A 26,682-nucleotide genomic window follows, 5' to 3' on the forward strand; every position below is an offset into this window, starting at 1 on the left:
GCAGAAAGTTCTGTTGATCAACACTAAGACCTTTGCCCAGACCATGAATTTCAGCTACTTGTCCCTTATTGCAAGGCATAGATGTTTGTGTTCTACGGTGACGGTGTTCATCTTTAAGGAATAAAAGAATGTATTATGGGGCACCTGGGTGGCTCAGTCTGTTGATCATCCAACTCCTAATTTCTATTCAGGTCATGATCTCAACGTTTGTGAGATTGTGCTCCACTGACAGCATGGAGCCTACTTGGGATTCTGTCTCTTCCTCTCTCTCTGCTCCTCCCCTGCTTGCTCGCGCTCTCTCTCTCTCTCTCTCTCTCTCTCTGTCTAAATAAACTAAAAAAAAAAAAAAAAAAAGAACGTATTAAAACCCACTTGGACAAAGACGTATAAGAAACCCTTCAGGCAAAAGATGTTGGCATTGAACAAGAGTTTCAGAGAGATAGGGAGGTTAAAGGAAGGAATTAGGAAGCACCCAAATCATTCTGTGCCTTGAGTCTTGACTTGAGCTTCTGTAGGACACAAAGCCCCTAGAGGGGTGTTCTTCAGAGAGATTGTCACCCCATGCACAACTGATCCCAGAGATGGGAAAGTATGAGAAAAGTCGGGCGCCCTTAATCCCAAGTAAATACAGACCCTCTGAGCACTCATTAGTGGGGGAAAAGATTAGTCATGTTGGGCCCATATCTCAGAAGAGAAAGTCATTACATTGCCAGACTGGCAGGACAGAGAATAATTCAGGCTTTCTGGAAATAGGTGAGAGGGATGATCACCCTATCTAACAGCCAGCTTCTCAGGTACAGGTCTGTGCAGTCAAAGCCAGAGAAGGTTTTAAGACTTAAGTTGTATGTTAGTCCAATGCTATACTAATAGTGATAGCAAAAAAGGCTTTTCTACACATCTGGCACACTGATCCTGCCTTCAGCCCTGCTGGCTAGGGCGTCACGCATACAGAGAAAGAAAGAAATCAGAGGCAGGTGCAAAAAAAGTGTAATTGTAGCTGCTATCTGAAAGCCACCTGTGAAAGGAGTCACCTTTTTCTTCTGGACTCACTTCCAGGTGCAGCTGCAGGGGACGATACTGAAGATGCTAGTACCGAGTTCACCGACAGCATCGAGGAGGAGGCTGCACACAACAGCCACCAGCAGGTAAGTCCAAGTCAGGTTCTGGGTTCCCAGGGTGGAAGGCTCATAGCCCTTTGGGGTCTGGTGGTCTCCTGCAGCTCCTGCAAACCTAAAGTAAGAAGCTATCTTTTACTAAAAACCAGTTTCCAGTCTTCTGCCCCCCCAGGCTTCCCAGCCACCTTGCCAACCCCCGTCCTCACTCCACTTTTCTCTCCAATCTACTTTTATTTTTTATTTTTTACTCCTTCTATCTCTTGCTCCCGCTCCCTGACCCCTCCTTCCCACCCTTGCCCCCATGTACCATCTATAGCTTTAGCGTCAGAAGAATCTTTACATACAACAAGGCCTTGGACAGTTCCCCTCTTGGGTTTTTGTATCTGAAACACCACAGAAGACAGGGAGTCATCGGAGGGCTGATCGGGGAGGTGCAGGCCTAAGACCTGCTTCAGGAGAGTGCTCTCTGAGAACCTCCGAGAGGATCAGAATGCTTCCAAAGTAGGGATCTGTCCTGGTGAAATCTTGTTGTGCAAAAGAGAAGTCTGTTGGGCGACCAATAGACCATGCAGGTTGTGACATGCCAGTGACCAGCAGGTGACACTTCAAGAGCAAGCCCCCATCAAACCTCAGAACTTGGTACCCAAGGCTGAAACACTGTTCCCACCAACCATCAGTGAAGGTGTAAACCAGCACGTTCTCAAGCTCAAGAGTTGAATGTCCTGGACCTCAGAGATTAAGTCACCAACAGTGACCCCATGGCACTCACTGGCACTCCTCTGTGTCTCCACCTTGCCCAGTGACATTTAGCAACCACGTCTCCTAGATGGACCATGCCTCTGAGTTGTTAAGGAGAAAGTGGAACATTGGTATCTGTCCTTCTGCAGAAGTAGCTGGGCTTTTCCAGTGATGGCTTCCTTGGAGCTATTAGGAAAACTTCAGGGGAAATGAGGCTTTCTGGGTTGGCCTCTATACCTCCTGTATGAGAAAAAGAGCCCACACGAGCATTCCTCACATCTCACGGAACTTGTCACAGTCTTCGGTTCTTGAGGACATGAGTAGTCCTCAAGTAGGTAGTTGTCTGAGATCCCTCACATCCTCAACACAGTTTCTTTACCTTCCACCAAGCTCCCCTTTTTGTTGCTTGAGCTGTACCTGACCCTCACGTCTCCCTCGAGATCCTGCATGAGTTCCTCTTCTCCTTTTGCTTGAACAGCTTCTTCTGAGTCCCCTAACCAATGCTTGTGACCTGAATGATGTATACTACTGCCCCTCCAGACAGATTCCTCTGCTTCCCATGCCCTGATGTCCCTGAGGAGCTTTGGGGAGAAAAGGGGGATCTGCAAGATAAGCAGATGTCCACTCTAAGACAGTTCGATTGGGATGTCTGCCGGTCACTGGTGGTTATTGCTGCTGTGGACCCGATTAATTCCAGAATAAGTGAACAAGAGACACAGATGTGAAGAAAGCCAGATTCTGACTAACACGGTCTAACCTGTGTGTGGTAGCACAAGCCCCTTGCTCTCATTCTCAGCTGTGGGCAAACTGGTTTGTAGAGTTGTTCTTCCCAAACCTTCCTTCCTATAGCCTAGCACGCAGCAAATGACCAGACCACATTTTGAGGAGGTCAGTTCAACCCTGGAATAAACCTTTACATTGGAGCATGTATATTTCCCTTGCAACGTCTGCCCTATTACTTGGCAGTAATACTTAATAAATTATTAGTTAACAGACATTTAGATTAGGGCTTGACTCATGATAGACAAAGTTTTATACCTGCTGGATGAAGAATGTCTTGGGTAAGCATCATTTTCTTTCCATCATCTGTCCTTGAAAATATGTCTCCAGTTTGGGGTAGGAGGAACCTTGGTGTATGAAATCATTGTAAATTCACTTCAACTTTTCTGGAGTTTTGAGGGTGTGACTCTCCTGCTACCAAACAAATAAAGCTTCTTTTGTCATAACTGTTCTGTGTCAAGATTCTCAAAACTGTGTTTGCTGCTTTCCAGGGAAATAGTCCCTTATAATTAGTCTCTGAGTTCCTCCCTGCTGTGTCCTTGGAAGGTAGACTTTACTCAACACCAGACTACCTTCCTACCTCAGGCATACACATCTTCCCCTAACAAGCACATCCAACTTGGTGTTCCTTCCAAGGCAAGAGCTATCTTTTGGCCACAGCAAGTTGCTTCGTTCTTATTTTTAGACTCACTCACCCCAGGAAGTCTCAGGTCTATCTATATTGGTAATTTTCCCCCAGGTATCTCCCACAAAATCCCATTCTCAAGCAAATGTAAGTCTATAAATACCTGGGAAGCACCTGTGAAATGAATCAAGCAGTGCCTTCCTTCATTTTAACTTTTGCAGTAGAAAAAAGCTAATCAAGAATCGAGATTCAAATGTGACGAAGGAGGAAAAAGTCAGTAGACTTAGTGTGAAGAATGTGAGGAACAATTATTTTGAATGCCCTCCATGCTGTGTGAGAACTGATTTACATGGTGAGACATAATGTAATTGGGCAAAAAACAACTCATTGCAAACAAGAGATCAGACATGTAGACTTCTCTGGGGTAAAAGGAAACCCCGCATACAACAAAGTTTATACCATGGAAGCTTTACAACAGATGAGTTAGGAAATGGTGCAGGGTGGTGGAGGAGGAACCTGTTAGATACAACTAACAGTAGGCCTAAAGGATCCATACTACCACCCTACAGACTGGAAACCCTGGGGGTTTTTTTGGGATAAATATAGAAATATTAACTTTCCATAGATGGGAAAGAAAAACTGTTGAAAAGGCTAGATTCTGAGTCATTTTTCATGCATTTGTATTTCAATTTTACAGATAAGTTAGCCAAAGTAAGCTTCCTTTAACGTGAAAATAAGAAAACCCAAATTAGCCTGGGAACAAATCGTCTCTCTATTTTCTCATTTTTAAGGGGGAAATTAGACCAGGTGGGCCTTCAGGTCCCTCCTGGTACTGACATTCCATGGTTCTTAACTTTCTTTTTAAGGAAACTAGGCATATTTCAGTCAGTAGAAGATAACATACATCCAGAAAGGTACTTTAAAAATAGGTGAGACATTACAGGGAGACGTTATTTTCAAGCAGCAGGAGCCCTTAAGTTTTAGAAAAGAATAGATGTGCCCATATTCAAAGCCGATGGCAGTGTTTATTGAAGTTAGTTGGAAAGGGTTTATATAGAAAGGTAATATCACATAGTTTAAATGAGGGATTGAGGTCCTAAATTTTCAAAAGTGGTTTTTATCCAGTCCCCCTTTCCTGATTTTTGTCCCAAATGCTTGGTGGCACACGCGGAGATAGGCCAGTCTAACTAAGCCCAGCAGCAGACCGTAGAGACAAATGCCAGGCTCAGAACCCTAGGAATGCTTAGGAAATGAGCAACTGTGTCCATGCATGTTTCTTCTTTTCCTTTGCAACCTCAACTGCCGGTGCTGCTCACCGCCATTGCACATGCACGTTGTGAATCAGCCCCACCCCACACTCACAGCCTAGATTTCACCATGCTCGGTTACCAGCCAAAGTCAATGGCTCTGTGCCAAGCCAAGCAGCTCAATCGTTGATCCACTTAAGCTGCTCTGGGCTCTGTTCTATTCAATATATTTGTGACCTGAATGAAGGTATAAAGCATATGATTAACTCCACAAATCATCCCCGGTCAAGGGGCTACTCCTTCATCTCTGGAGATGCACATCAAATATTTTGAGGACTTTGACCCTTGAGAAATGATTCTGTATAGCCAGAATGAATTTACAAGTGACAAGTGTAAGTCACACTATTGACACACATAGAGGAAACAACATGACCCAGAAACAGCTGTGGGAGAGAGGTGGGAAACTGGGAGATAACAATAGACCTGAAGCTGAGTAGAATCCCAGAGTGCAGTCACAGAGAGGAAAATGAAGCAGCATGACATTGGGATGTATTAATATTGGACAAATGTACAAGAAATCCTTGCACTAAAATAGTCATACACTGAGTAGGTTGTCATACTCGGGTTTTGGTTTCTACACTTTTAAAAGCCTAGGGAAAACTGGAGAGGAACAATAAGAAAGCCTTCAAGTTAAAACAATTCTCCTTTGAGGAAAAACTATATAACCTGCTTGAGTTGACACACTGAAGAGTAACTTCAAAAAGATCCTCAAAAAACAGAAAGTTGTTGGGGTGCCTGGGTGACTCAGTCAATGGAGCCTCCGACTTTGGCTCAGGGCATGATCTCGCGGTTCGTGGGTTCAAGCCCCGCGTTGGGCTCTGTGCTGACAGCTCAGAGCCTGGAGCCTGCTTTGGATTCTGTGTCTCCCTCTCTCTCTCTGCCCTTCCCCTGCTCCTGCTCTGTCTGTCTGCCTCTCAAAAGTAAATAAACATTAAAAAAAAATTTTTTTTTAAATAGAAAGGTGTGCTGAAATTATTTCCACCTTGTTTTCTTCTCACGAGCTTAAATTTGTAGAGAGTTTGGCTGGCAGCATCAGCACCAGGATAATAGCACGTGACATTGGTTGCTGGGCAGGTGGCCTCACCAACTTCTCCATCGTTGGAGGGCATGGTTCTCTTGCTGCTCGTGAAATTAAGCTTCTGTTTTACCTGTGGCTGAGTGCTTTCCGTCTTAGTCATCCTTTTTAGAGTCTTAGGTACAGACGTGGCCTTCGGCTTTAAGTGCTGGTGTCTCAAGCTGTGCTCTTTGCAGTTGAGGACTCCAATGTTGGGAAGTCAGGGAAGCTTCCTGACTTGTGAGAAGACTCTCCTCGCTCTGTCCCACGGGGAGGGAACAATCACAGCATCCACGCTCTCCAGTCCTGTTTACACCTCATGTGTTGGCATTTGCTTTTATTTATGAAGTGCTTGTGTCTTTTCCTCACCTACCTCTGGATGCTGCTCTTCCTGCCCATGGCAGTAATTCTCCCCACTCTCCTGGTGTCTTCCCCACCCAAACCAGTGCCCAGGACCCTTATGGCTGAGGAAGTCCTTAGGGGGAGCTTGTTTTAGGGCCGTCTTTTTTGTTCCCACCAAAGGCTGCCTTTGCAATCTGATGTTCCTTTGGGATCCCCCTTCATGACCTAACTTCTTTAAATTATGCTTTCCTTTCAGCTCATCAAGGTGGCTTTGGAGAAAAGCCTGGCAGCTGCAGAGACCCAGAACACATGTCTTCCCCCTCCTTCCTCGACAGGAGGGGATGGTAACAGGGGTCTTCAGGAGGAAATGCTCCACCTGAGGGCTGAGATCCACCAGCACTTAGAGGAGAAAAGAAGAGCTGAGGGGGAACTGAAAGAGCTAAAGGCTCAAATTGAGGAAGCAGGATTCTCCTCTGTGGCCCACATCAGGTAGGACACCCCCCAGAGAAGGAGAGCCTGCGGTGGAGAGGCCACCAGAGCCAAGGAGCTCACCTTGCTGCAGCCAAGCATTTGTGCTTAGGGCTTTTGGGCCCACAGCCCAAGCTCCATGCACGAATGGCTCAAATTCTTTATGGAAAAGTTAATAATATTGGATAATAGTGATTATCAATAATTACCATTCAAATTATTTAAATGTGGTCTTAATTCAATATAATAATGCCCATTATTAGCCATACAGTCACAAGTGAAAACCTCCCAGTTGTAGGACAGGCATTGCTCTTTGGAACTGACTGGATCATATGAGGAATCTCCTGCTACCCACGATGCTTCACTATTACATGCAGGGCAGAATGGTCTGTGGAGGAGAGTTTATACAGGGGGCCCCTTCATCCCCACGCAGCTCTCCCTCAGCAGTGTAAATCCTTAAATCATGGAATAGCAATTTTAATCATCTCTGCTGTTTTGTTAGCTTTACAAAAGTGGCAGATAGCTGATTCACTGGCTAGATGGGCCACTCTGTTTTTAATGGTGTTTTTTCAAAAGATGCTCCAGGATCGTGCCAATGATGTACGGCTAATCCTTTCATTCATTCACCCCTGAGGGTCATAATCCTCATGTCCTATTGTTTAGAACACAGCGGTGTAAATCTAATTCATGCCCTACTGTTTTCCCTATTATGTGCCACTTAAACGTCCCTGAGTCCTCAAATGATATTAGTGCTGAAGAGGACCTTGGCATCTAGATTAATCCTTATTTCATAGCCAAGGAAACTCTGGTCTAAAAAGTTCTAGTAACTTGCTCAAAGTTGCATAATAGTCCATGGCTAGACCCCTGCCTTCCAATTTTTAATATCTGAGCCTTTTCTTCTATGTTGTATACTTTGCCAAACAATTTTGGAAATATTCTTGTGAGCATCCTTCATGCTGGTTCTTTTACTCTGAATTATTGTGATATTTATTTCTACTTAAGTGAAAGCATACTTTTTTTCAGTTTTTGGTTTTTTTTAATTTTTTAATTTATTTAATGTTTTTATTTATTTTTGAGACAGAGACAGAACATGAGCAGGGGAGGGGCAGAGAGAGAGGGAGACACAGAATCCGAAGCAGGCTCCAGGCTCTGAGCTGTCAGCACAGAGCCCGATGCGGGGCTCGAACTCATGGACTGTGAGATCATGACCTGAACCAAAGTCGGACGCTTAACTGACTGAGCCACCCAGGTGCCCCTGTTTATTTTTTTAAAGTAAGCTCTCTGCCCAATGTGGGGCTTGAACTCACAACCTCGAGATCAAGAGACGCACCCTCTACCGACTGAGCCAGCCAGCTGCCCCAAACATAACTTTTCTCTAGCCTTTTTTATATGTAAACTTGGTTAAGCTCATGGGTAAGAACAGTACATCTCTTTTGATACTACAGCTGAATATACACTCAAACCACATGTCAATACCTTCATGGATTATTTTCTTTTTTTCCCTGGAGTTACTAACCTGAAACTCTGGTTTAGTTCTTCACCCAACCTTAAGAATCACAGATACTGTAGAAGCTAGGATCTATCCATCTTTTGAGACTTCATCAGTTACTATCATGAAAACAAAGGAATTTTCCCCCAAAACATGAAGCTATAACATAATATCAAGCATTGTTTTCCATACTATACATGCATTCCCTTCTCTCCCTCTTACACCTCTGTTTTGGCAAAAGCCCTATCCCCCTTCTTCTCCATTGAGGAAACTGTCTCATGGAGAGCCTGTCTGATTCCTATGTCCTAAAGAATTCTCTTCCTTGATTCTCACTAGACAAGCCCTGCTCTTGATACCAAGACTTCAGGATTCTAAGAAACCCAATCGAGGGGGGTTATCCAACTGCTAATCCTTCTGGGTGTGAATTACTTGTTTCCTTTGCCCCTTCTAGTCAGTGGTTCTCAATTTAGTGTGCTTAAGAATCACCTGCAGAACTTAAGTAAAAAGTAGATTGATAGGCCTTAGCTCTAAAGTTTTGGGTGTTTTGTTTTTTTTTTTAACAAGCACCTCATAGGATTCTATGTTAGTGTTTTTCAGGTTTGCAGCTAGTACAGCAGGATTAAATGACTTCTCTCTTTCAGACCCTGAGTTAACCATACCATATATGCAATTTCATTTCAGCATCCAATTACTTCAGTAGGTATGAGTGATCCTTATTTTATGCAAAAGGAAACTGAGGCTCAAAGAGGTGGAGCAAAATGCCTATTTAAATTCATTGCCTTGCTAAAGCCATGTTTTTTATTGCTTCCATCCAACCCTGCTGAAGGGTTTAGTGTGAAGAAAGGATGGGGCCTAGAATGTCTTAGTGAAAATTAGTTGTTTATCTGTTTTATTTCTTCCATAAATATGAATGTTGTCTGTGGCAGGCACTGCAGAGGCTCTGGGGATACAGAGTGAACAGGACAGAAAGAGTCCCCACCCTCCTAAAGATGATCTATCACAAGAGTCAGGCATAAAGCAAATAATTACAGAAGTACATTTGAGGGGCACCTGGGTGGTTCAGTAGGTAAAGTGTCCGACTTTGGCTCAGGTCATGATCTCACGGTCCGTGGGTTCGAGCCCCCCGTCGGGCTCTGTGCTAACAGCTCAGAGCCTGAAGCCTGCTTCAGTTTCTGTGTCTCCCTCTCTCTCTGCCCCTCCCCTGCTCACACTCTGCTTGTTTCTCTCCCTCAAAAATAAATAAACATGTAAAAAAAATATTTTTTAAAGAAGTACATTTGGTTGCAGTTCTGACTAGTATTATTTATTTCGTGTTTTCCTAGGTCCCCATCTCTCATCCAGTGGTTGGAAACTGATGATAATTAATAGATAATTAATAATAAATTTGCCCTTGGCAAGGTCTTTCTTTCTTTCTTTCTTTTCTTAACCTTGTTTATTCCAGAGGCCACTTAAAATTAGAATAGGAGGGCTCCACGACATGGGTAAAGACGGAGTGTGTTAAGCCCAAGGCTTTTAGTAATTGTGTTGCCACCAAGGAGCGGTGGTAGTGTGGGCAAGGCTCGCTCTCTTCCTGAGCCTTGGTTCCCTTGTCTACGGTATAAGGGAGCAGCTGTAGGCCTCTGAGGTGGCTTCATGCTTTGGGATGTCTCTGAGTCTCTGCTGGACTGAGACGGGGGGTGCTGTCGGGACCTGAGGCAGAGACCAGAAGCAGCCCCTGACTGTGTGTGCTTTCTGCAGGAACGCCATGCTGAGCCTTTGCCTTGAGAACGCAGAGCTGAAAGAGCAGATAGGAGAAGCAATGTCTGACGGATGGGAGATAGAGGAAGACAAGGAGAAGGGCGAGGTGACGCTGGGAACTGTGGCAACCAAGGGGGGTCTGAATGAGAGTAGCCTTCAGGCTGAGTTCAGAAAGCTCCAGGGAAAACTGAAGAATGCCCACAGCATCATCAGCCTCCTCAAAGAGCAGCTGGTGCTGAGCAACAGGGACAGGGATAGTCCACTTAGTCCAGAGCTCCTCGTGCGCCTGGCCCAGGAGATCGACAGGATGAATGCAGAGCTGGGCTGTTTTCCTGAGAAGTCCCGATGCCAAGAAGAGGAGCACGTGACCACGAAGCCCTGCCCCAGGCCCCAGAGCCTCAACCTTGGGGCTGCCCTTGCAGGGGCTGCCGATCAAGTAAGTGCGGAAATAGATGGAATGAAAGACCCTTGGAGAAGGGCTGGAGGCAACACTTCCGTCCTGTGGGTCAGGAGGGACTGAGGGAAGGGCAGCTTTGCACCACGAGCAGCAGCAATGTTCCTCACGCATTCAGCCTTTAGAAAGGCTTTTACAACATCATCTCATAAACATTACTTGAGTAATTAATTTCTCATATGTATTTCTGGAGTGCTTACTTTTCCAGATAACATTGGCAGCAGGCAGTAGGAGCTGATCTCTGCCCTTTTAGTACTCAGAACAGTGGGGAGGGAAGGCGTGGAACAGATTATTTCATAGGATGCGGTCTAGGGATGCCTGGAGTTAAGGCAGCCCAGACAAGTGGTGTGTAATGACATCTCTCCCTTATCACTGCCAGTTTCGTCACAGCTCATCACAGGTGTCTGCTCCTGAGGCTCAGGAGGGGCTAGTGGGGTCCTCTTAAGGGGAGGGGCTTTGCTGAGGGTTCAGTAAATGGAGAATGTAGAGGATTCTGAGAGCAGGGAGAGACAAGCAGAGGTTTCTACCCCTTCTCCTTCTAACCACTGCATGAACATTCGTGCAGAGCTCCCAGTAGACTCTACTGTCGACGTGCTATGCACTGTAGACACAGAGATGAATGAAACATTATCCCAGGTCTGCGGGAGCTCGGTCAGGAAAGCAAGCAACTGCCAGTGGCATGAGGCACGCTGTGACAGACCCAAGCAGAGAGTCCACAAGGTTCAGAAGGGGCAGCGGCAGTTGCTGCACAGTACGTGACCTCAGACCACCCTGGTCCCTGTGCTGGCTCTTTTCACAGCTGGATAACCAGCCCCAGGCCAGAGACCCCAGGCCTCAGTCAGAATGTGGCCTTCCTGGATCCACCAAGCACCTGCGCTCCCAGCTGGCACAATGCAGACAGCGCTATCAGGATCTCCAGGAGAAGCTGCTGATCTCCGAAGCCACGGTCTTTGCCCAGGCCAATCAGCTGGAGAAATACCGAGTCATGCTTAGTAAGTCTTAGGCTCATCGTCACCAAGACGTCTGTATTCACCCCGAGAAGCTGTGTGCTCTGCAGACTTCACTTTTCTTCCCCAGACTCGAAACCAGTGTCATCCTGACCCCGGCCCTAGAACTGTGGAAGGTGGATATGTAACTTCAGTCTGCACATGGCAGAGAAGAATAAAGAACAAAGCAAGTTTGCAGCGAGCATTTAGGGAGGAAATGGGCTAACATCTAGGTTTGCTGATTTTTTTATGTTTATTTTTGAGAGAGAGAGCGAGAGAGAGTGTGTGTGCATGAGTGGGGTTGGAGCTGAGAGAGAGGGGGACAGAGAATCTGAAGCGGGCTCTGTGCTGACAGCAGAGAGTCCAATGTAGGGCTCGAAGTCATGAGCCGTGTGATCATGACCTGACCTGAAGTTGGGCCACTCAACTGACTGAGACACCTAGGTGCCCCTAGATTTGCTAATTTTTGGTATAGTCAGCAAAATGTCTTACCTCTCTCAACATAAACTGATAGTTTCTCTCCTTCTCTTGGCACCAAATCATATTCTTCAAAAATACCTCATCATCTTTGGTCTAGAATCCATGCTTTCCAGGGGTGCCTGGGTGGCTCAGCCAGTTGGACATCCAGCTTTGGCTCAAGTCACGACCTCATGATTCATGGGTCCAAGCCCTGCATCGGGCTCTGTGGTGACAGCTCAGAGTCTGGAGCCTGCTTCAGATTCTGTGTCTCCCTCCCCCTGCCCCTCCTCCATCCACTCTCTGTCTCTCTCTCAAAAATGAATAAACATTAAAAAAAATTAGAGTCTTTCTGATAGAACTTCCTGCAGTGATACAAATGTTCTGTATCTACATCACATCTGCTTAGGAGTCATGCTCATTCAACTTGGGAAATTTCATTTAATGTTAATTAATCTAATATGAAGTAGTCCCATGTGGCTAGTAGCAATCTTACTGAACAGTGAGGATTTAGATGCTTTAGGACTGTATATTAGTTCAGCTCCATTCATGTATTTACTGAACCTCTGTGGGTAAAGCACTTGCTAGTTTCACTGGGGCTTCTAAGGATGATAATATACAATGCCCAACTTAGAGATGTCTGGTCCCTACAAAGCCTCAGTTGTTGTAGGTGAGCTCATTGGCAGCAGACATAGGCTCAACCCCGTGGAAGGAAGTCCTGCCTGGAGTGGGTGGTCTCTTCTCCCACTTGAGTCCAAAGAAGCACCCATCCCACTCTGGCCCTGACCTCCTACCCCCTGAGGGCTAGGGCGTGTGCCACTGAGGCTGAGGGTGTATGTGGGAAATTCAGATCCTCTGTAACACCCTCTGTCTCTTCCCGAGCAGGTGAATCCCTGGTGAAGCAGGACAGTAAGCAGGTGCAGGTGGACCTCCAGGATCTGGGCTATGAGACATGTGGCCGAAGCGAGAATGAGGCCGAGCGGGAGGAGAGCACTAGTCCTGGTAGGAGCATGAGGGCGGGGCTTACCTGTCCACCCACATCTGGGAGATGTTGTCCTGTTCCGCCCCTGATGGGCTGGGGTTGGGGGTGGTGTTGAGGACTGAAGGGGACACAGGACCAGAGAGGACAGGAGAGTCTGGCAGAGAACTCTTGCCCCAAATGAGGCTGAGCATGAGTTTGAATTTCTATAATTAGTTTTCAACATACTGCCATTAATTAAAAGGAAAAAAAAAGTTCCATCCAACAGATTATTAGAAAAAGCTTACTTTTTAATGAAAAGACAAGATGAGCTGTTGGGGACGTGCTAACCCTAAGTTTAAAAAATTGTCCACAATAAAAGGGCTTTGACTGTAGGGACACCCACCAAACAGAAATTGTGAAGAGAAGAAAAATGCTCAGTACAACAGAAGGTGACCAGACCTGACCTGCAGGGCCGTTGGGTGGGTAAGAAATACGGTGTTTGAATGCTAGGAGAGTGCAGGGCCGAATAAAGTTCTGCTTCAACTTTTGCTCTAGTAATGATTAGCCCAGCCACAGAGCGGTTTTCAGCTACCGCAGGATGTTCAGCTCTACTCAGGAAGATGTCTTTGTCTTTTCTCAGAGTGCGAGGAACACCTGATGGGCTCACCGCTGGCCAGCCCCCCCGGGAAAAAGCCCTTGGAGAGCCATCGAGGGAAGCAGGAGTTCCAGGCGTGTGGAAAGTCAGAAGACATCTCTGTCCTCCATAAGGACATCAGAGACCTGAAGACCCAGCTGCAGAACGCCAACAAGATCATTCAGAACCTCAAGAGCCGGGTGCGGTCCCTCTCAGTGACAAGCGATTATTCATCTAGTCTGGAGAGACCTCGAAAGCTGAAGGCCGTTGGCGCCCTTGAGGGATCCTCCCCTCATAGTGTCACTGACGAGGATGAGGGGTGGCTGTCCGATGGCACTGGGGCTTTCTACCCCCCAGGGCTTCAGGCTAAAAAGGATCTGGAGAGTCTGATCCAGAGAGTGTCCCAGCTAGAGGCCCAGCTCCCGAAAACTGGAGCGGAAGGGAAGCTGGCCGAGGAGCTGAGGTCAGCCTCGTGGCCTGGGTAAGGAGGGTACTCTTTGGACCCCTGTTTAACTGATGCTGGCTAAGTTTGTGTTTGAGGCTGGGTAGCCCGGGCGGGTGGAAGAGACAACCAGTCGGGGCAATCAGCAGAGCACCTGTTAACAGGCTAGGCCTAGATCTGAAGGAAGGACAGGTGGGCCCTGCTGGGAGACAGCAGCTCTCTGGCATTTCATCTCAGGAACCTGTTAGTAAAGTGACAGGATATGTGGTGTAGTAGTAAGACCGGCGTCAGACTGCCTGGGTTCGAATCCTAGCTCTGGCACTTTCTAGCCATACCACTTACTTGGACTTTCTGGGCCTACTTCTTTTTCTTTTCTTAAAAAAAATTTTTTTTTTAGTGGTTATTTATTATTGGGAGACAGAGAGACAGAGCACAAGCATGGGAGGGGCTGAGAGACAGGGAGACAGAATCTGAAGCAGGCTCCAGGCTCTGAGCTGTCAGCACAAAGTCTGGGCTTATTTCTTTACCTATTAAATGAGGATAGTAAGAGAACCTATCTCAAAGCCTGGTTGTTAGGTTTAAAAGAATTAGAACAGGGGTGCCTGGGTGGCTCAGTCAGTTGGGCCTCGGACTCTTGGTTTCGGCTCAGGGCATGATTTCACAGTTCGTGAGTTCAAGCTCCACGTTGAGCTCTGCACTGGTGGCTCAGAGCCTGCTTGAGAGAGATTCTGTCTCTCCCTCTGTCTACCCCTTCCTCACTTGTACACACACACACACACACACACACACATACACACACTCTCTCTCTCTCAAAAATAAGTGAGTAAACATTTGAAAAACAGAATTAGTAGAAGCACTTATAATTACATAACACATACTAAGTCCTCAATACTATTTACCAGAACTATTATTGGTATTGGTACTTTGTGTTGAAAACACTGGGTAAACTTCCATCTCGGTATCTGTCCTTGCTATCTGCACTGAGTGTCAAACCACTTAAAAAGCTTAGTGGCCTCAAACAATAGTTTATGTGGATTGGGCTCAGCAGGGTGGTTTTCACTGGGGGCATCTCTCATGCAGTTGCCATCAGATGGTGGCTGGGGCTGGAGTCATCTGAAAGTCCTGAGTGGGCTGGGTGTGGCTTCTTCAATCACACATCTAGTGATGCGGTGCTCCTTGGCTTCTCTCTTTCTCCATGTGGCTTCTTGTCTTCTGGGGTCTTTCTTCCTGGTGGTGGCCTCTCATAGTATGGTGGTCTCAGGGTAGTTGCCCTTCTGCATGGCAGCTGGCTTCCAACAGACCGGAAGTGGTCATTGCCAGGACAGTTAAGAGCTAGACTTGGCACCGTATCACTTCCACTATAGTATCTTGGTCATAGTGGTCACAGAGCTTGCCCACATTTAAGGAGGTGAAGAATAGCCTCTACCTGCTAATGAAAGAAGAGGCAAAGGCATGTTGCCAGACACTGTGTGGAACCGGAACTTGTGTAATGGCGATCTATAGATGGTCTTTGAAACAGAAGGCATGAAAGATTCCACCCAGACTTAGGACTAAGTCATTCTAATCACTGAATTTATTTTTTAGTATTTATTGGGTATCTATTTAGTGTTTATTGAGTATCAACTGTGAGTCTACACTCTACTAGTCCTGGAAGCAGTATAAACTTTGGCACTGTCTTGACCTTAGAACTTAGGATCTGTTTGGACATACGACTAATATGTATAAAACAGTGTCAGAACAATGGCATACTAAGTTGTTGTCATCATTTGCCAGAGCAGGATTTACTCTTAAATACCATCTTTGAGGGGCGCCTGGGTGGCTCAGTCGGTTAGGCATCCGACTTCGGCTCAGGTCATGATCTCACAGTTCGTGAGTTCGAGCCCTGCGTCGGGCTCTAGTGCTGACAGCTCAGAGCCTGGAGCCTGCTTCACATTCTGTGTCTCCCTCTCTCTCTGCCCCTTTCCTGCTCATGCTGTGTCTCTCTCTGTCTCAAAAATGAAATAAACATTAAAAAAATTTTTTTAAAAATACCATCTTTGGTTTATGTGCCAGAATTCAGCTTGTGGGAGCTCCTTAGAGATATTCTCACAGAAATCTCTACAGAGGCCCCAGGATTTAATATTCACTCTTTTTCATTCTTTTTCCTCTTCTCTCCTGCATTAGGAAATATGATTCCCTAATTCAGGATCAGGCCCGAGAACTATCCTACCTACGCCAGAAGATAAGAGAAGGGAGAGGTATCTGTTATCTTCTCACCCAGCATGCAAAAGATACGGTAAAATCTTTTGAGGACCTTCTTAGGAGCAATGACATTGACTACTACCTGGGGCAGAGCTTCAGGGAGCAACTTGCCCAAGGAAGCCAGCTGACAGAGAGGCTTACCAGCAAACTCAGCACCAGTAAGTTGGCCACAGGGCTTTGGCACACTCTCAGTCACTCCCACAGCCTTTTAACCCATGTTCTGCTTCCACTTCCTTTCCTGGGGCCATTACAGGATCAGAACTGGTTGGTGGGAGGGCATTGAGGTGGAACACATCTCAATGGGTTGGAGAGGCCATGATTGCAACTGCAGAAACTTGAGCACTGGTGGCAAGTGACCTTTAGGGAAGTAGGCTGTATCCACCCAGTGCTAAGCAGGCTGTGTCCACCCAGTGCTAAGAGATCGGAGGACTTCATCATACTGAAAAGAGCCTGACCTGAGAATTGCAAGACCCACGCTGTGGCCCAGATGCTGCCATTAACTTGCTTTGGGCAATGGCTTAGCCTTTCAGTGTCTCTGTTTCTTTGTTTATTGCATGGTATCATACATGAGTATAATTCAAATATAGATAAAGCACCTTGCCCTTTGGACATGGTCTAGGCACCAAATGTCATAGTGCAAAGGCTGGGAATATTGGTTATTATGGGAGCCCTTTACTTCAAAAAAATTTCCTGAGAGCACCCAAGGGAATATAGCAGGATCAGTCTTGGGGGCCAATCATCCACATGCTGGTGGCAGGTACAGAGGTGGGACAGGGCTGTCTGTCATCTCCTCAGAGCAAGAGTGGGTTCTACATGAATGCTATGATGGGACACAGAGCATACATCTGGGAATCCATCTATGGCAGGCTTGGAAGTTAGAATGTTCCAGAGAGAAGCTGGGCAAGTGCCTTTTAAACTTCTCTGCATTGATTTAGGGCAGAGGAAGTCACGATGCTGATACCAGGTCGGGGAGGTCTGCCTGGTGAGCTCAGGAGAGCCTACAGGTCTCCCCTCTGAGGGCACAATCTGAAGCCTCTCTGAGCAATCCTCCTAAGCATCCTGGACATGCACAGAGGAGTCACCATTCTGTACCCACAGAGGCTCCTCCTGTAATGGGGGAAGTGGGACCTGTTTAATTTCTTACCATTTCTTTCTGAATTTGGCTTGCAGAAGATCACAAAAGTGAGAAAGATCAAGCTGGACTCGAACCGCTGGCTCTCAGGTAATTTGAGATAGGATCTGGTGAAGGAATCAGGAACAAGGCCCAGGGGGTCCAGGGTGAGTGCAGCTTCACAAATCAGGGGGCGGGAAATGCTGGTTGTAATGACTTCATTCATTCATGAAACATCTTACTGTTGTGCTTAGCCTAAGTCTTTACTCTCTTTTGATATAATTCTGTTGATTTCCATTTGCATCTTTATTCTCCAGACCCAGAGTCGGTCTGACCTAAAAGTAAACTAACCAGGTTTCAGGGGCCCTTAGCACTCCGAAGCCCCTCCCCAGCTCTCCTCTTGTGTGTTTAAAGACGAGATGTGCAGTGCTGAGTTGGCTTACCCCGAGTTGAGTTGACAGCTAGCTTGATAACCGTCCAATCTCCTCAGGGAAAAAAAAAAAAAAGAATCAAAGAATCCATTCATAGGGGAAAGGCCTAGATGTTGCAGATCCCTGCGAGGCTACAGTGCCTTAGGAACCAGTTTTCAACAAGTCACTGCATATAGTCTTAAAATGTATGGTAAAATATGGACTCAAAATCCATTGTAGCCACTAGTTCAGGCCCCTTTGTGTCAGAAGTGTGCTTTGAGACCACATAGTGCTTTTTAAGATACGTGTGGTGAAGAATAAAGTGTTTTATTTTTGTTTTCACACATATGCGCTGTACCCTCAACCAACGAGATGATTCCACTTATACTGCTCTTGGTTGCCAATGGCAATGCTTACCTCCAATTTCTGTGCTTCTCTTCTTGGAGACTGGTAACCAACAGGTGTCAGCCCACAGCTCTGCTGGGGCCACATTTGGAGCAGCAGTGCCTTAGAGGGGTGGCCGAGTGTCTGCCAGTCCCCAGAGTATCACGCGGCCAGTGCAGTGGATGGCTGTTGTTCCTCCACCCCCTCACCCCACCTATTCTCTGCTCCTAATCAGAGATGGGTTATTTCAATGGTTCTTTGCAGGAATGGTTCCCTTGACTTCTATGGCTTTCCCATGTGCCTTCATCAGGACTAGCTGGTCCGGTGACCTCGGCTTCACCTCTTGTTGCTTCACCCCACAGGCTCAGCAGGGAGCTTCAGGAGAAGGAGAAGGTGATTGAAGTCCTGCAGGCCAAGCTGGATGCCCGGTCCCTCACGCCCTGCAGCAGCCACGCCTTGTCAGACCCCCAGCGCTCTCCCAGCAGCTCCTCCTTCCTGTCTGATGAGCTGGAGGCCTGCTCTGACATGGATGTAGCCAGCGAGTACACACATTACAAAGAGAAGAAGGCACCGCCCAGTCACTCAGGTAGCCTCCACTTTCTGAGTGGTACCGCTTTTACCTAGTCTGAGAGGAGACGTCCATAACCAGGCCTTGTAAATCCACCTTGGTGTGTATCGGGCTGAACATGGTTGTGGGACCAAGCGCCAAGCATAGGCCCCAGTGGCTCAGGATCTTTGCTCTGCTCATGACTCTGGAGTTGTCACTGGGTCTCCACTGGATGTGCATGCTGGTGGACCCAAGGTGAACCACAGTGGGAAGAGGGAGAGGATCCTGGCAGACTTTTCTTCCCCACTGTCTCTTGAGCATGGGCTGTCTGACTGACCTCCCTCTTAAAATGGGATATCTCATCCCTCCTGCAGTGATCTTGCTAGCTGCATTTCCTGAACGGTACCCCCCGAGTATCTGTCAGTGTTCACAGATGCTGTCGGGCCTGCCTGGTATTTTGGGAGGCGCCATTTTCATGGTCTGGGCCCCACTTTCACCTCTAAGGCAGCCTGCCTCACTAAGGCAGCTATCTGCAAGCAAGAAAATGAATGCTGCGCACAGGGCTTGTGCTTGGTGCTTTCCCAGAAAGCAAGGCTCTGCCCTGGTACCCCTGGTTAAGTATAAGGCCAGATTCCCGTTCTTTGTGGACCACCAAACATTTTCTTTCATTCATGGGTTTTGTAGATTCCATCCACCATTCGAGTCATTCTGCTGTACTGTCTTCTAAACCATCAGCAACCAGTGCACCTCAGGGGGTTAAGGCCGAACCCAGCAGCAACCCCATCAGCTTGCCAGCTCCCCAGAACCCCCCCCAGGAGGCCAGCCAGGCCCATCCAGGTATGCGACAGCCAACATGGCAGGAGCTTTGTCTCCTCTCCCTCAGCTGCCTCTTTGACTCTTTGTCAGGGACCAGTGTGTCCACTGTAAGGGGCTGGTATGCATCAAATCCTAGATGAAACCAAGGGACCATCCTAGTTCGCTAATTGTGTCTGAGTTTTGTCTTAAATATTTTAGAAAAATCAGAAATCTACAACAGACTTTGACCTGTGTACCCATTTTGACCAGCAGTTGGCCAATCATTTTAAAGCTAAACATTTTCATTTCTTTCCTTCACTTCGCCCTGGGGAGCAAAGAGGCCAAGTGTTTCTCCCAGGATTACAGTAGCCAGAGCACAGAAAGAAATTCACAGCTATTGCTTGCCTATAAGCAATACCCATTTTATCCGCACTGTGGGCCTCAACAGCTGCTCAGGATGCTTCAGCGTCCTCAGCCAAGGGTCTTTTAATGTCACGTGACCATCCGTGGATTTAGCCCTTGCTGTGTACATGATGCATATCCTGGAACCAGTTCAAGGGGTACATTTCATTTACCTGCCCCAGCCTACTTGCCAGGGGTGTGCTGTTCATTTACAGCTTCGCACCAGTGATGGTCGGGAAGGGCAAAGCTTGTCCTCGCCTCCTCCCATGACTGGCTGGTTTGTGTAAGGTACCTCCAGAGAGCACAGTGCTTCCTTCTACTGCCCCATCTCTCCTGAGAACAAGTCAGCCAAAAGCTTAAGAAAGAAATGTGTCTGACTCTGAGCCTGGGCTCCCAAGTTTCTCAGGCAGAATAGGCAGCAGCTGGCCCAGGAAATCAATGGGGAAAAGCTGTCTGCCTAGCACCATGGACATCTGTGTAAATGCTTTGGGGTCAAGCAGAACAGAAGGCCAGGGGTTTCAAAATCAGAATGCCTCCCTGAAGGATGCCTGGCCTCTGTCACTTGGCAATGGGGGTGTCTTTGCGGTGTCGCCCTGATAGTGTGTCAGCACCCTGGGGCAAGGGATGTGATTTAGAATATAATCATCTTCCACGGGAGACATTCTCCACAGGTCAGTCTTGGTTGGTTTCTACTCACTTCGTGGGCTACCTGCCATATAACTGTTTTTAGGAAAGAGACAGAGTCAAACAGCAGAACATCCCAGGGTTCCTAAAGACCTGTCTGTAGCTGGGCTGTATAATGGTCATCTGTGAAGATGTTTTTAAATGCAAATTTCTAAGCCAGACTCCCAAAGTTTATGACTTAGTAGATCAGGGCCTGAAGAATCTGCATGCATTAAGAACTTTTCTTAAGTGGTGTGAACACGCAGACAGACATGCAAGCTATTGTGCCTAAGTCACTTCAGCAAGACCTTTATTTTTCATTTGGTGAATGAACATGTTGATTTGAGATTCTGAGGTTTGTTTCTGCTAGAGTCTTGAATTACATGCATTAGGAAGGCACATTCCCCACAGTCCGGGCACGCTCCTGCCCTCCTTGGGGTGAGCCCTCATGCTTTCAGAAGAGTTCGAGGTGTAGGGAGAGTCTTGTCACAGGGGCAAGGGCCGGCAGGGACGCTTGAGAGCATTGAGGCCTGGCTATGCTGACCCGTCCATGCCTTGGATGGCTGGGATGGGCTCTCGTAGCTGCCGGGGCTACAGTGGCACCACCTTGCCTTCTGTAGCCAGTAGTTTCTAAGAGGGCATAGGATATGTATGCAGGATACCACTGGCAGAGGAGAAGGCGGATCGGCCAGGCCTGCCTCTTGGGTAGCAATGCTCGCCCTTCACCAGCCTGCACCACGTTGAATGATAGCCGCCCCCCAAGGGGACATCTGGTCAGGGCACAGTCTCATCTTCTCAATCTTTCACCCATTCCTTTCTCTCACTTTCTTTCTAATGACGTGTCTCCTTTCTCCCCAACTTTCTAGGCCTTCATTTTCCCTCCATACCCTCGCTGGCTAGCCTTCCCCAGGCACCACTGCCCTCAGCTCCACCCAGCTTCCTGCCCTTCAGCTCCACTGGCCCTCCCCTCCTTGGCTGCTGTGAGACACCTGTGGTCTCCTTGGCACAGGCTCAGCAGGAACTGCAGATGCTGCAGAAACAGTTGGGAGAAAGTGAGCACTTACTGCTGCATTTGTGTGCTTGGCAACTGCAGCCTCGCCCTGTGTGGCTCTGCATGGCTTTGGCTTTGAGAGTGGAGTCTTAGAAAACAGCATAGGGCATGGGCTTCACCAGCGGATGGCTGAGGGACGGCTCTGCCTGCTTGTTTTGGAGATGTGTTTACTGTTATCTTTCTGGTGCGTGTGTCTCATTGGTTCCTCAGGCCCTAGACCTGGTCCTGTCGCCCTGCTGACAGTGTGGGGCCCCACCAAGTATGCTGGAGCCTGGTGATGTTTGTCGGGGCACGAGAGACAGCTTGTGTGCCGTGCCTATGCAAGACACAGCAGCCATGAAGAAGATGGCCACTTTCAGGGGGACCCTTTCCATGCCTATTATATTCTACTGCTGTGAAATGCTTTTAATCAAGTTCAGATCCTGACACCATCAGGTTGAGGGCAAAAAAAGGTAGTAATGGAGGGATTCAGAAGAAGTGACAAAGCCCATCTTCCTATTGCACAAGGTTCATTTCTACCCCTGGACAGGTGACAGGTGGGCGGCCAGAACCCGAAGCACAGGCTGTGACATCTGATTGTGACTTCTGCTTTCTGACTCCCAGAGATAATTGATCTTATCAGTTAGAGACTGTGTATAGTATCTTTTTGGAAAGACTTTGATACATGTATGGGCTGGATGCCGCATCACAAAAAATTTTGTGTGCGATCACTTATAGCTTAAAAAAATAAGAAAAACCTTCATGTGAGGAATTTGCCTTCTAGTAATGCTTTTTAAAAAAACTAGAAATCACACTGAAGTTTCCTTAAAACCACATTATGTGCCTGTAAAAAAACAAACAAACAAAACACCTCAGGTGAGCCAGACATTGATGGTAAGGGTCACTAGGCACAGCGTCCAGTGACCTAAGACCACAGCCAAGAATACATATATCTGAACCCCCAAATGTCGTTTACACTTGCTTATTTCTTTTGTCAACCCTGAAAATGAATTCACTGTCTACTGTGTCTCAGTTTGATTCCCAGAACCAACTAGATAAGATCATTTTTAGGAGGGTTCGTACATCTCCCTTTATACAGCCAGTGAAGTCTCAAAGATTGCCCCCTGCTTATTACAGCTTTGCACAGGTGTAGCACTCTAGGCTTACCCAGCAACATGCGCCTGGGCTTTCTTGAGCTTACCTGAGCCCCACATGACTTGTGTGATAGGAAGAACCAGAGCAGGGAACTAGGTGAAGCTCGGGGAAGTCAAGGTGCTTGTTTAAGGTTACTCGTAAGTGGTTGAGATGGGCTTGAGTCCTTGTCTTCTGCTCCTAGTCCCATATTTCCAGTATAACTTCTCTGCCTACGATGGTTTTGAAGTTTATTTATTTGTTCCGATAGAGACGGGGGGGGGGGGGCAGAGAGAGGAGAGAGAGAATCCCAAGCAGGCTCCGCACTGTCAACGCAGAGCCCGACGCAGAGCTCGAACCCACAAACCGTGAGATCATGACCTGAGCTGAAGTCAAGAGTCAGAAGCTTAACCAACTGAGCCACTCAGGCGCCCCATAGGATGGTTTTGTTACCGTCCCACTCAGAGCATGTGGCTGAGCTAAACTTAAATTCTCGAAGCCCCTTGTGGCCATCTTTTCTTTTTCTCTTCAGAGATCCATGGAAAGTTCTGATGTCTCTGACTTAGAACTTGTTATTTTAGCAGTTCTGAAACCAACAATTGATGAATAACAAACTTGTCTCATGTCAAAGTGGCAAGAGTGTTCCCAGGCTTACTTTTCTTTTCCTTTGCCTTTCCATATTTGTCAGTTTGTCTTTGTCCAAAAGGAAAGATAGGAGACATCTGTGCATGAAAAAGGGTCTGCTGTTACAGGTTGAAGTCATGTCTCATCTGAACCATTTACCAGAGTTTGGTGAGGAAGCTTCCCCACCAGCTTTGGTGAGGAAGACTGTAGCCCTTTCTTTTTTGTCCTGATGCACAGTCCTCTCTGATGGACCACAACTTACCAGTGTTCCTTGTTTGCCTTAAACCGAGCTTCCATGTGGACAGTGGTGCATGGCGGCTTCGCAGGTCACTATGGGGCAAAAATCTCCTTGTGCTAGAACCTGTCTGGTGTCTTTGCATGGTTTAGGGCATGTGCTCTGTGTTGTGTGGCCAGAGGAAACTGAAACATGAGAATACTGATCACTGGTACTCATAGACTTGGAACCTTCCATGACCTTGGTTAAAAAGAAGCTGTCAACACTGTCTCTCTCTGTCCCAAAAATAAATAAACGTTGAAAAAAAAATTAAAAAAAAAAAAAAAAGCTGTCAACAACCCCTGATTTCCCCTTTTGCCTTGTGTTGGGCTGGGGCGGAAGGGGGGTGAAAGAGGTAGGAAACCACATCTTTACTGAATCCCAAGTAAGATTTAGATGCTGATATGTTCATCCCCCTCTTTAACTCCCAGTGATCCTCAGGAACATGTGGTATTTTGTAAATCGGGGAAGGAGAGACCCCTGACAGTACTTCCCAAAATTTGCTGCCCTTTAGAATCACCTGCGATGATTTTAAAACATCCAGTGCCCAGGCTGTACCGGTTAAGGCAAAAATCTCCGGGAGGTCTAGGCCTCAGGATATATTTGTTTACATTTCCCAGGTGACTCTAGTGTGTAGTCAAATTTGAGAACCAGTTACAAATGGAGATAAAAATTGACAAGTGCCAGTTGCATTAACCCCTCAGCGGAGTTTGGCTTGGTTGGAGGGAAAGAGGTTGGTTCCTCTTTGCTTGGGTGGAGCTACCTTCTTACTCTGCTGCCCATGCTGATAAACCCTGAAAGAAAGCAGCCTTCTAGACATGAATACCCTAAAACTACAGCCCTACCCACCTCTCTCTGTTTCTCCCACAGGCTGGGCTTCCTTTTACATAGAAGCAGAGATGATTAGGTGCAGGGGCAGGCCCATGATTTCCTAAGATCTAGGAAAGCATCAGCCTATGAAATGGAAGGTCCTACATCCCCCCGTGGAAGCTAGCATTGAGCACACCCATGAGCAGGAATGTGCCATATGCCCTGTCTTTGGGACTGAGTTCTGCTGGAACTTCCCTGGACTCTGTCATGAGGAATTACAGTAGAAGCCAGGAGTGGGGCCCTGGACTTTTCCTTTGTGTACACTGGTGACTTTCGGATACTTTATCCATCCTCTCTGCCTCTTGGTGTCTCAAGCCAGCAAATACATGGGGTGGAAGGTATAGCCTATAGAATATGGTCTTCATCTGACTGGTATTCTGCAACAGACTGGGATCTCCGACACCACACGTGTCCCCTTTAGTGTCCATTCTTAACAATCCCACACTTCCTTGCTGGTCCTGCCGTTCCCATACTCTGTTCCTCACTCATGTTTCTTTCTGCCCAGGCATCAGCACCGTCCATCCTGCTTCCCCAGCTGTGCTGCCGAGCAACCATGTAGAGGCCAGCTCCTCCCGCTACCTCAACCCTGCCCAGCCCCACTCACCTCTGAGAGGCAGTACAGAACTGGGCAGAATCCTGTCCCCTGGCTACCTTGGCAGCGGCAGCCAGTGGGATGTGATGAGGCCTCAGAAAGGGAGCGTGGCAGGTGACCTGTCCTCAGGCTCATCCGTGTGCCAGCTGAACTCCAAACCCACAGGTAAACACAAAGCTGAGCAGGTCGGCCTATGAAACGAACTCTCATTTAGAGTCTACCGCTCTCTTACCTGGGCCAGGGGCATTTTTTATTTCTCCTCTAGTCCCTGGCTCACAGAGTTGGGAGGAAATGAAAGGGCCCTCTCAGCTCAGCCCCACATTAGGTGAGCTCAAGCCCCGCTCTGGGCTCTGTACTCTCTCTCCCTCTCTCTCTTCCTCTCTCTCCTCCTCTCTCTGCCCCTTGTGGGATTCTCTCTTTCTGCCCCTCAGTCACCTGCACACTCTCTAAATAAATAAGTGAATGAATGAATGGATTTTTTTAAAGGTCTCAGTGCTGAACCTTTCTTTCTTTTCTTTTTTTTTTTTTTTTGTGTGTGTATTTATTTTGAGAGAGACAGAGTGCAAGCTGGGGAGGGGCAGAGAGAGAGGGAGACACAGAATCCGAAGCAGGCTCTAGGCTCTGAGCTGTTAGCACAGAGCCTGATGCAGGGCTTGAACTCACAAACTGCGAGATCATGACCTGAGTTGAAGTCGGGCACTTAACCGACTGAGCCACCCAGGTGCCCCTCTTTCTTTCTTTTTTTAATGTTCATTCATTTTTGAGAGAGAGAGAGAGAGCGTGAGCAGGGGAGGGGCAAAGAGAGAGGAAGACACAGAATCTGAGGCAGGCTGCAGGCTCCGAGCTGCCAGCACAGAGCCCCATGCAGGGCTTGAACCCACGAACCATGGGATCATGACCTGAGCCCAAGTCGGTCGCTTAACCAACTGAGCCACCCAGATGCCCCAGTGTTGGGCCTTTCTAAGTGCATCCCTTCAGCCCCTGTGCCATGCCAGGGACTGGGAGAGTCAGGGACACACTTGTGCTGTCATGTTCAGGTCATTAACCACACAGGATGAGTTTGTATCCATGTACTTTTACCTTAGGCTTTCTCTCTAAGGCTGGAAGAAGGGCTCAATGCCTTGTTAAAGAATGTTCAGTCAAGAATCAGGAAAAGGAACGGTCTCAGGGTGGAGTGAGGCCCTCCCTATCACATTCAGGAGAGAAACTCACACTCAGGAGGTCACCACACTTTTCTTGATGCTTCCATTTTCTTTTTTTAAATATTTATTTATTTTGAGAGAGAGAGAGCAAGCAGGGGAGGGGCAGGGGCTGAGGGAGACAGAATCCCAAGCAGGCTCTGTGCTGACAGCCCTGCCCCCCTGCAACGTGGGGCTTGAACTCATGACCATGAGATCATGACCTGAGCCGATATCAAGAGTCAGATGCTAAACTGACTGAGCCACCCAGGTGCCCCTTCAGCTGGTTTTCTAAACCATGTGGAACTCCCTTATACTTACCAGTTACACTGATCACTTGATCACTTGAAACTTCCTCACACTTACCCCCGTGTGGAGGAGGCCCATGGGGCATGCTTAGGGCCACACTGTCCTGGGTATGAAAGCCGGTTTCCTGTTTAAGCAAAGTCACTGTGCTCCTGAGTGCCCCTGCGAGAGAGAATGCAGTTGGCGGAAGGATGGGGCTGTTCAGGGATCCTGCAGAGAGGCCCCTGGCCAAGCCCCTCCCCGACCTGGGTGCCACTAGTGACCAACGTTCTCCATCTCCCACTTCTTTCCTGTCCTGGCGGGACGGCTGCAGGGGCTGACCTGCTTGAGGAACATCTTGGTGAGATCCGGAACCTGCGCCAGCGCCTGGAAGAGTCCATCTGCATCAACGACCGCCTGCGGGAGCAGTTGGAGCACAGGCTTAGCTGTGCGGCCCGCGGGAACGGTAGGTGAGGCCCCGAGCCCAGCCGCCCAGCTCTGGTCGAAATTGGGGAGCTTCCGAAGGGAGGGCCCTGAGGCTGAGCCTCACACTTTCA

The 26,682-nt window shown here is 47.7% G+C and overlaps 1 protein-coding gene across 25 annotated transcripts in view; it reads left to right on the top strand.

Annotated features, from left to right (window-relative positions):
- The window catches only part of LOC122481033 (myomegalin-like), a 225,493-nt gene that overhangs the window by 183,171 nt on the left and 15,640 nt on the right, over positions 1-26,682 (top strand). For 14 of the 25 annotated variants that reach the window (XM_043575981.1, XM_043575985.1, XM_043575984.1 and 11 more), the window contains 13 exons: positions 1,057-1,145; positions 6,218-6,450; positions 9,656-10,091; positions 10,909-11,101; positions 12,437-12,553; positions 13,153-13,627; positions 15,752-15,987; positions 17,000-17,051; positions 18,097-18,320; positions 18,966-19,118; positions 21,008-21,193; positions 24,576-24,827; positions 26,460-26,591. In XM_043575981.1, the coding sequence (XP_043431916.1) occupies positions 1,057-1,145; positions 6,218-6,450; positions 9,656-10,091; positions 10,909-11,101; positions 12,437-12,553; positions 13,153-13,627; positions 15,752-15,987; positions 17,000-17,051; positions 18,097-18,320; positions 18,966-19,118; positions 21,008-21,193; positions 24,576-24,827; positions 26,460-26,591 (2,778 nt within the window). Of the gene's footprint in view, positions 1-1,056; positions 1,146-1,431; positions 3,080-6,217; positions 6,451-9,655; positions 10,092-10,908; positions 11,102-12,436; positions 12,554-13,152; positions 13,628-15,751; positions 15,988-16,999; positions 17,052-18,096; positions 18,321-18,965; positions 19,119-21,007; positions 21,194-24,575; positions 24,828-26,459; positions 26,592-26,682 lie in introns of those variants that run through there. The other 11 variants (XM_043575989.1, XM_043575997.1, XM_043576001.1 and 8 more) reach the window with 4 other exon arrangements.

Source organism: Prionailurus bengalensis, chromosome C1, assembly GCF_016509475.1.
Source record: "Prionailurus bengalensis isolate Pbe53 chromosome C1, Fcat_Pben_1.1_paternal_pri, whole genome shotgun sequence".
Lineage (NCBI taxonomy): Eukaryota > Metazoa > Chordata > Mammalia > Carnivora > Felidae > Prionailurus > Prionailurus bengalensis.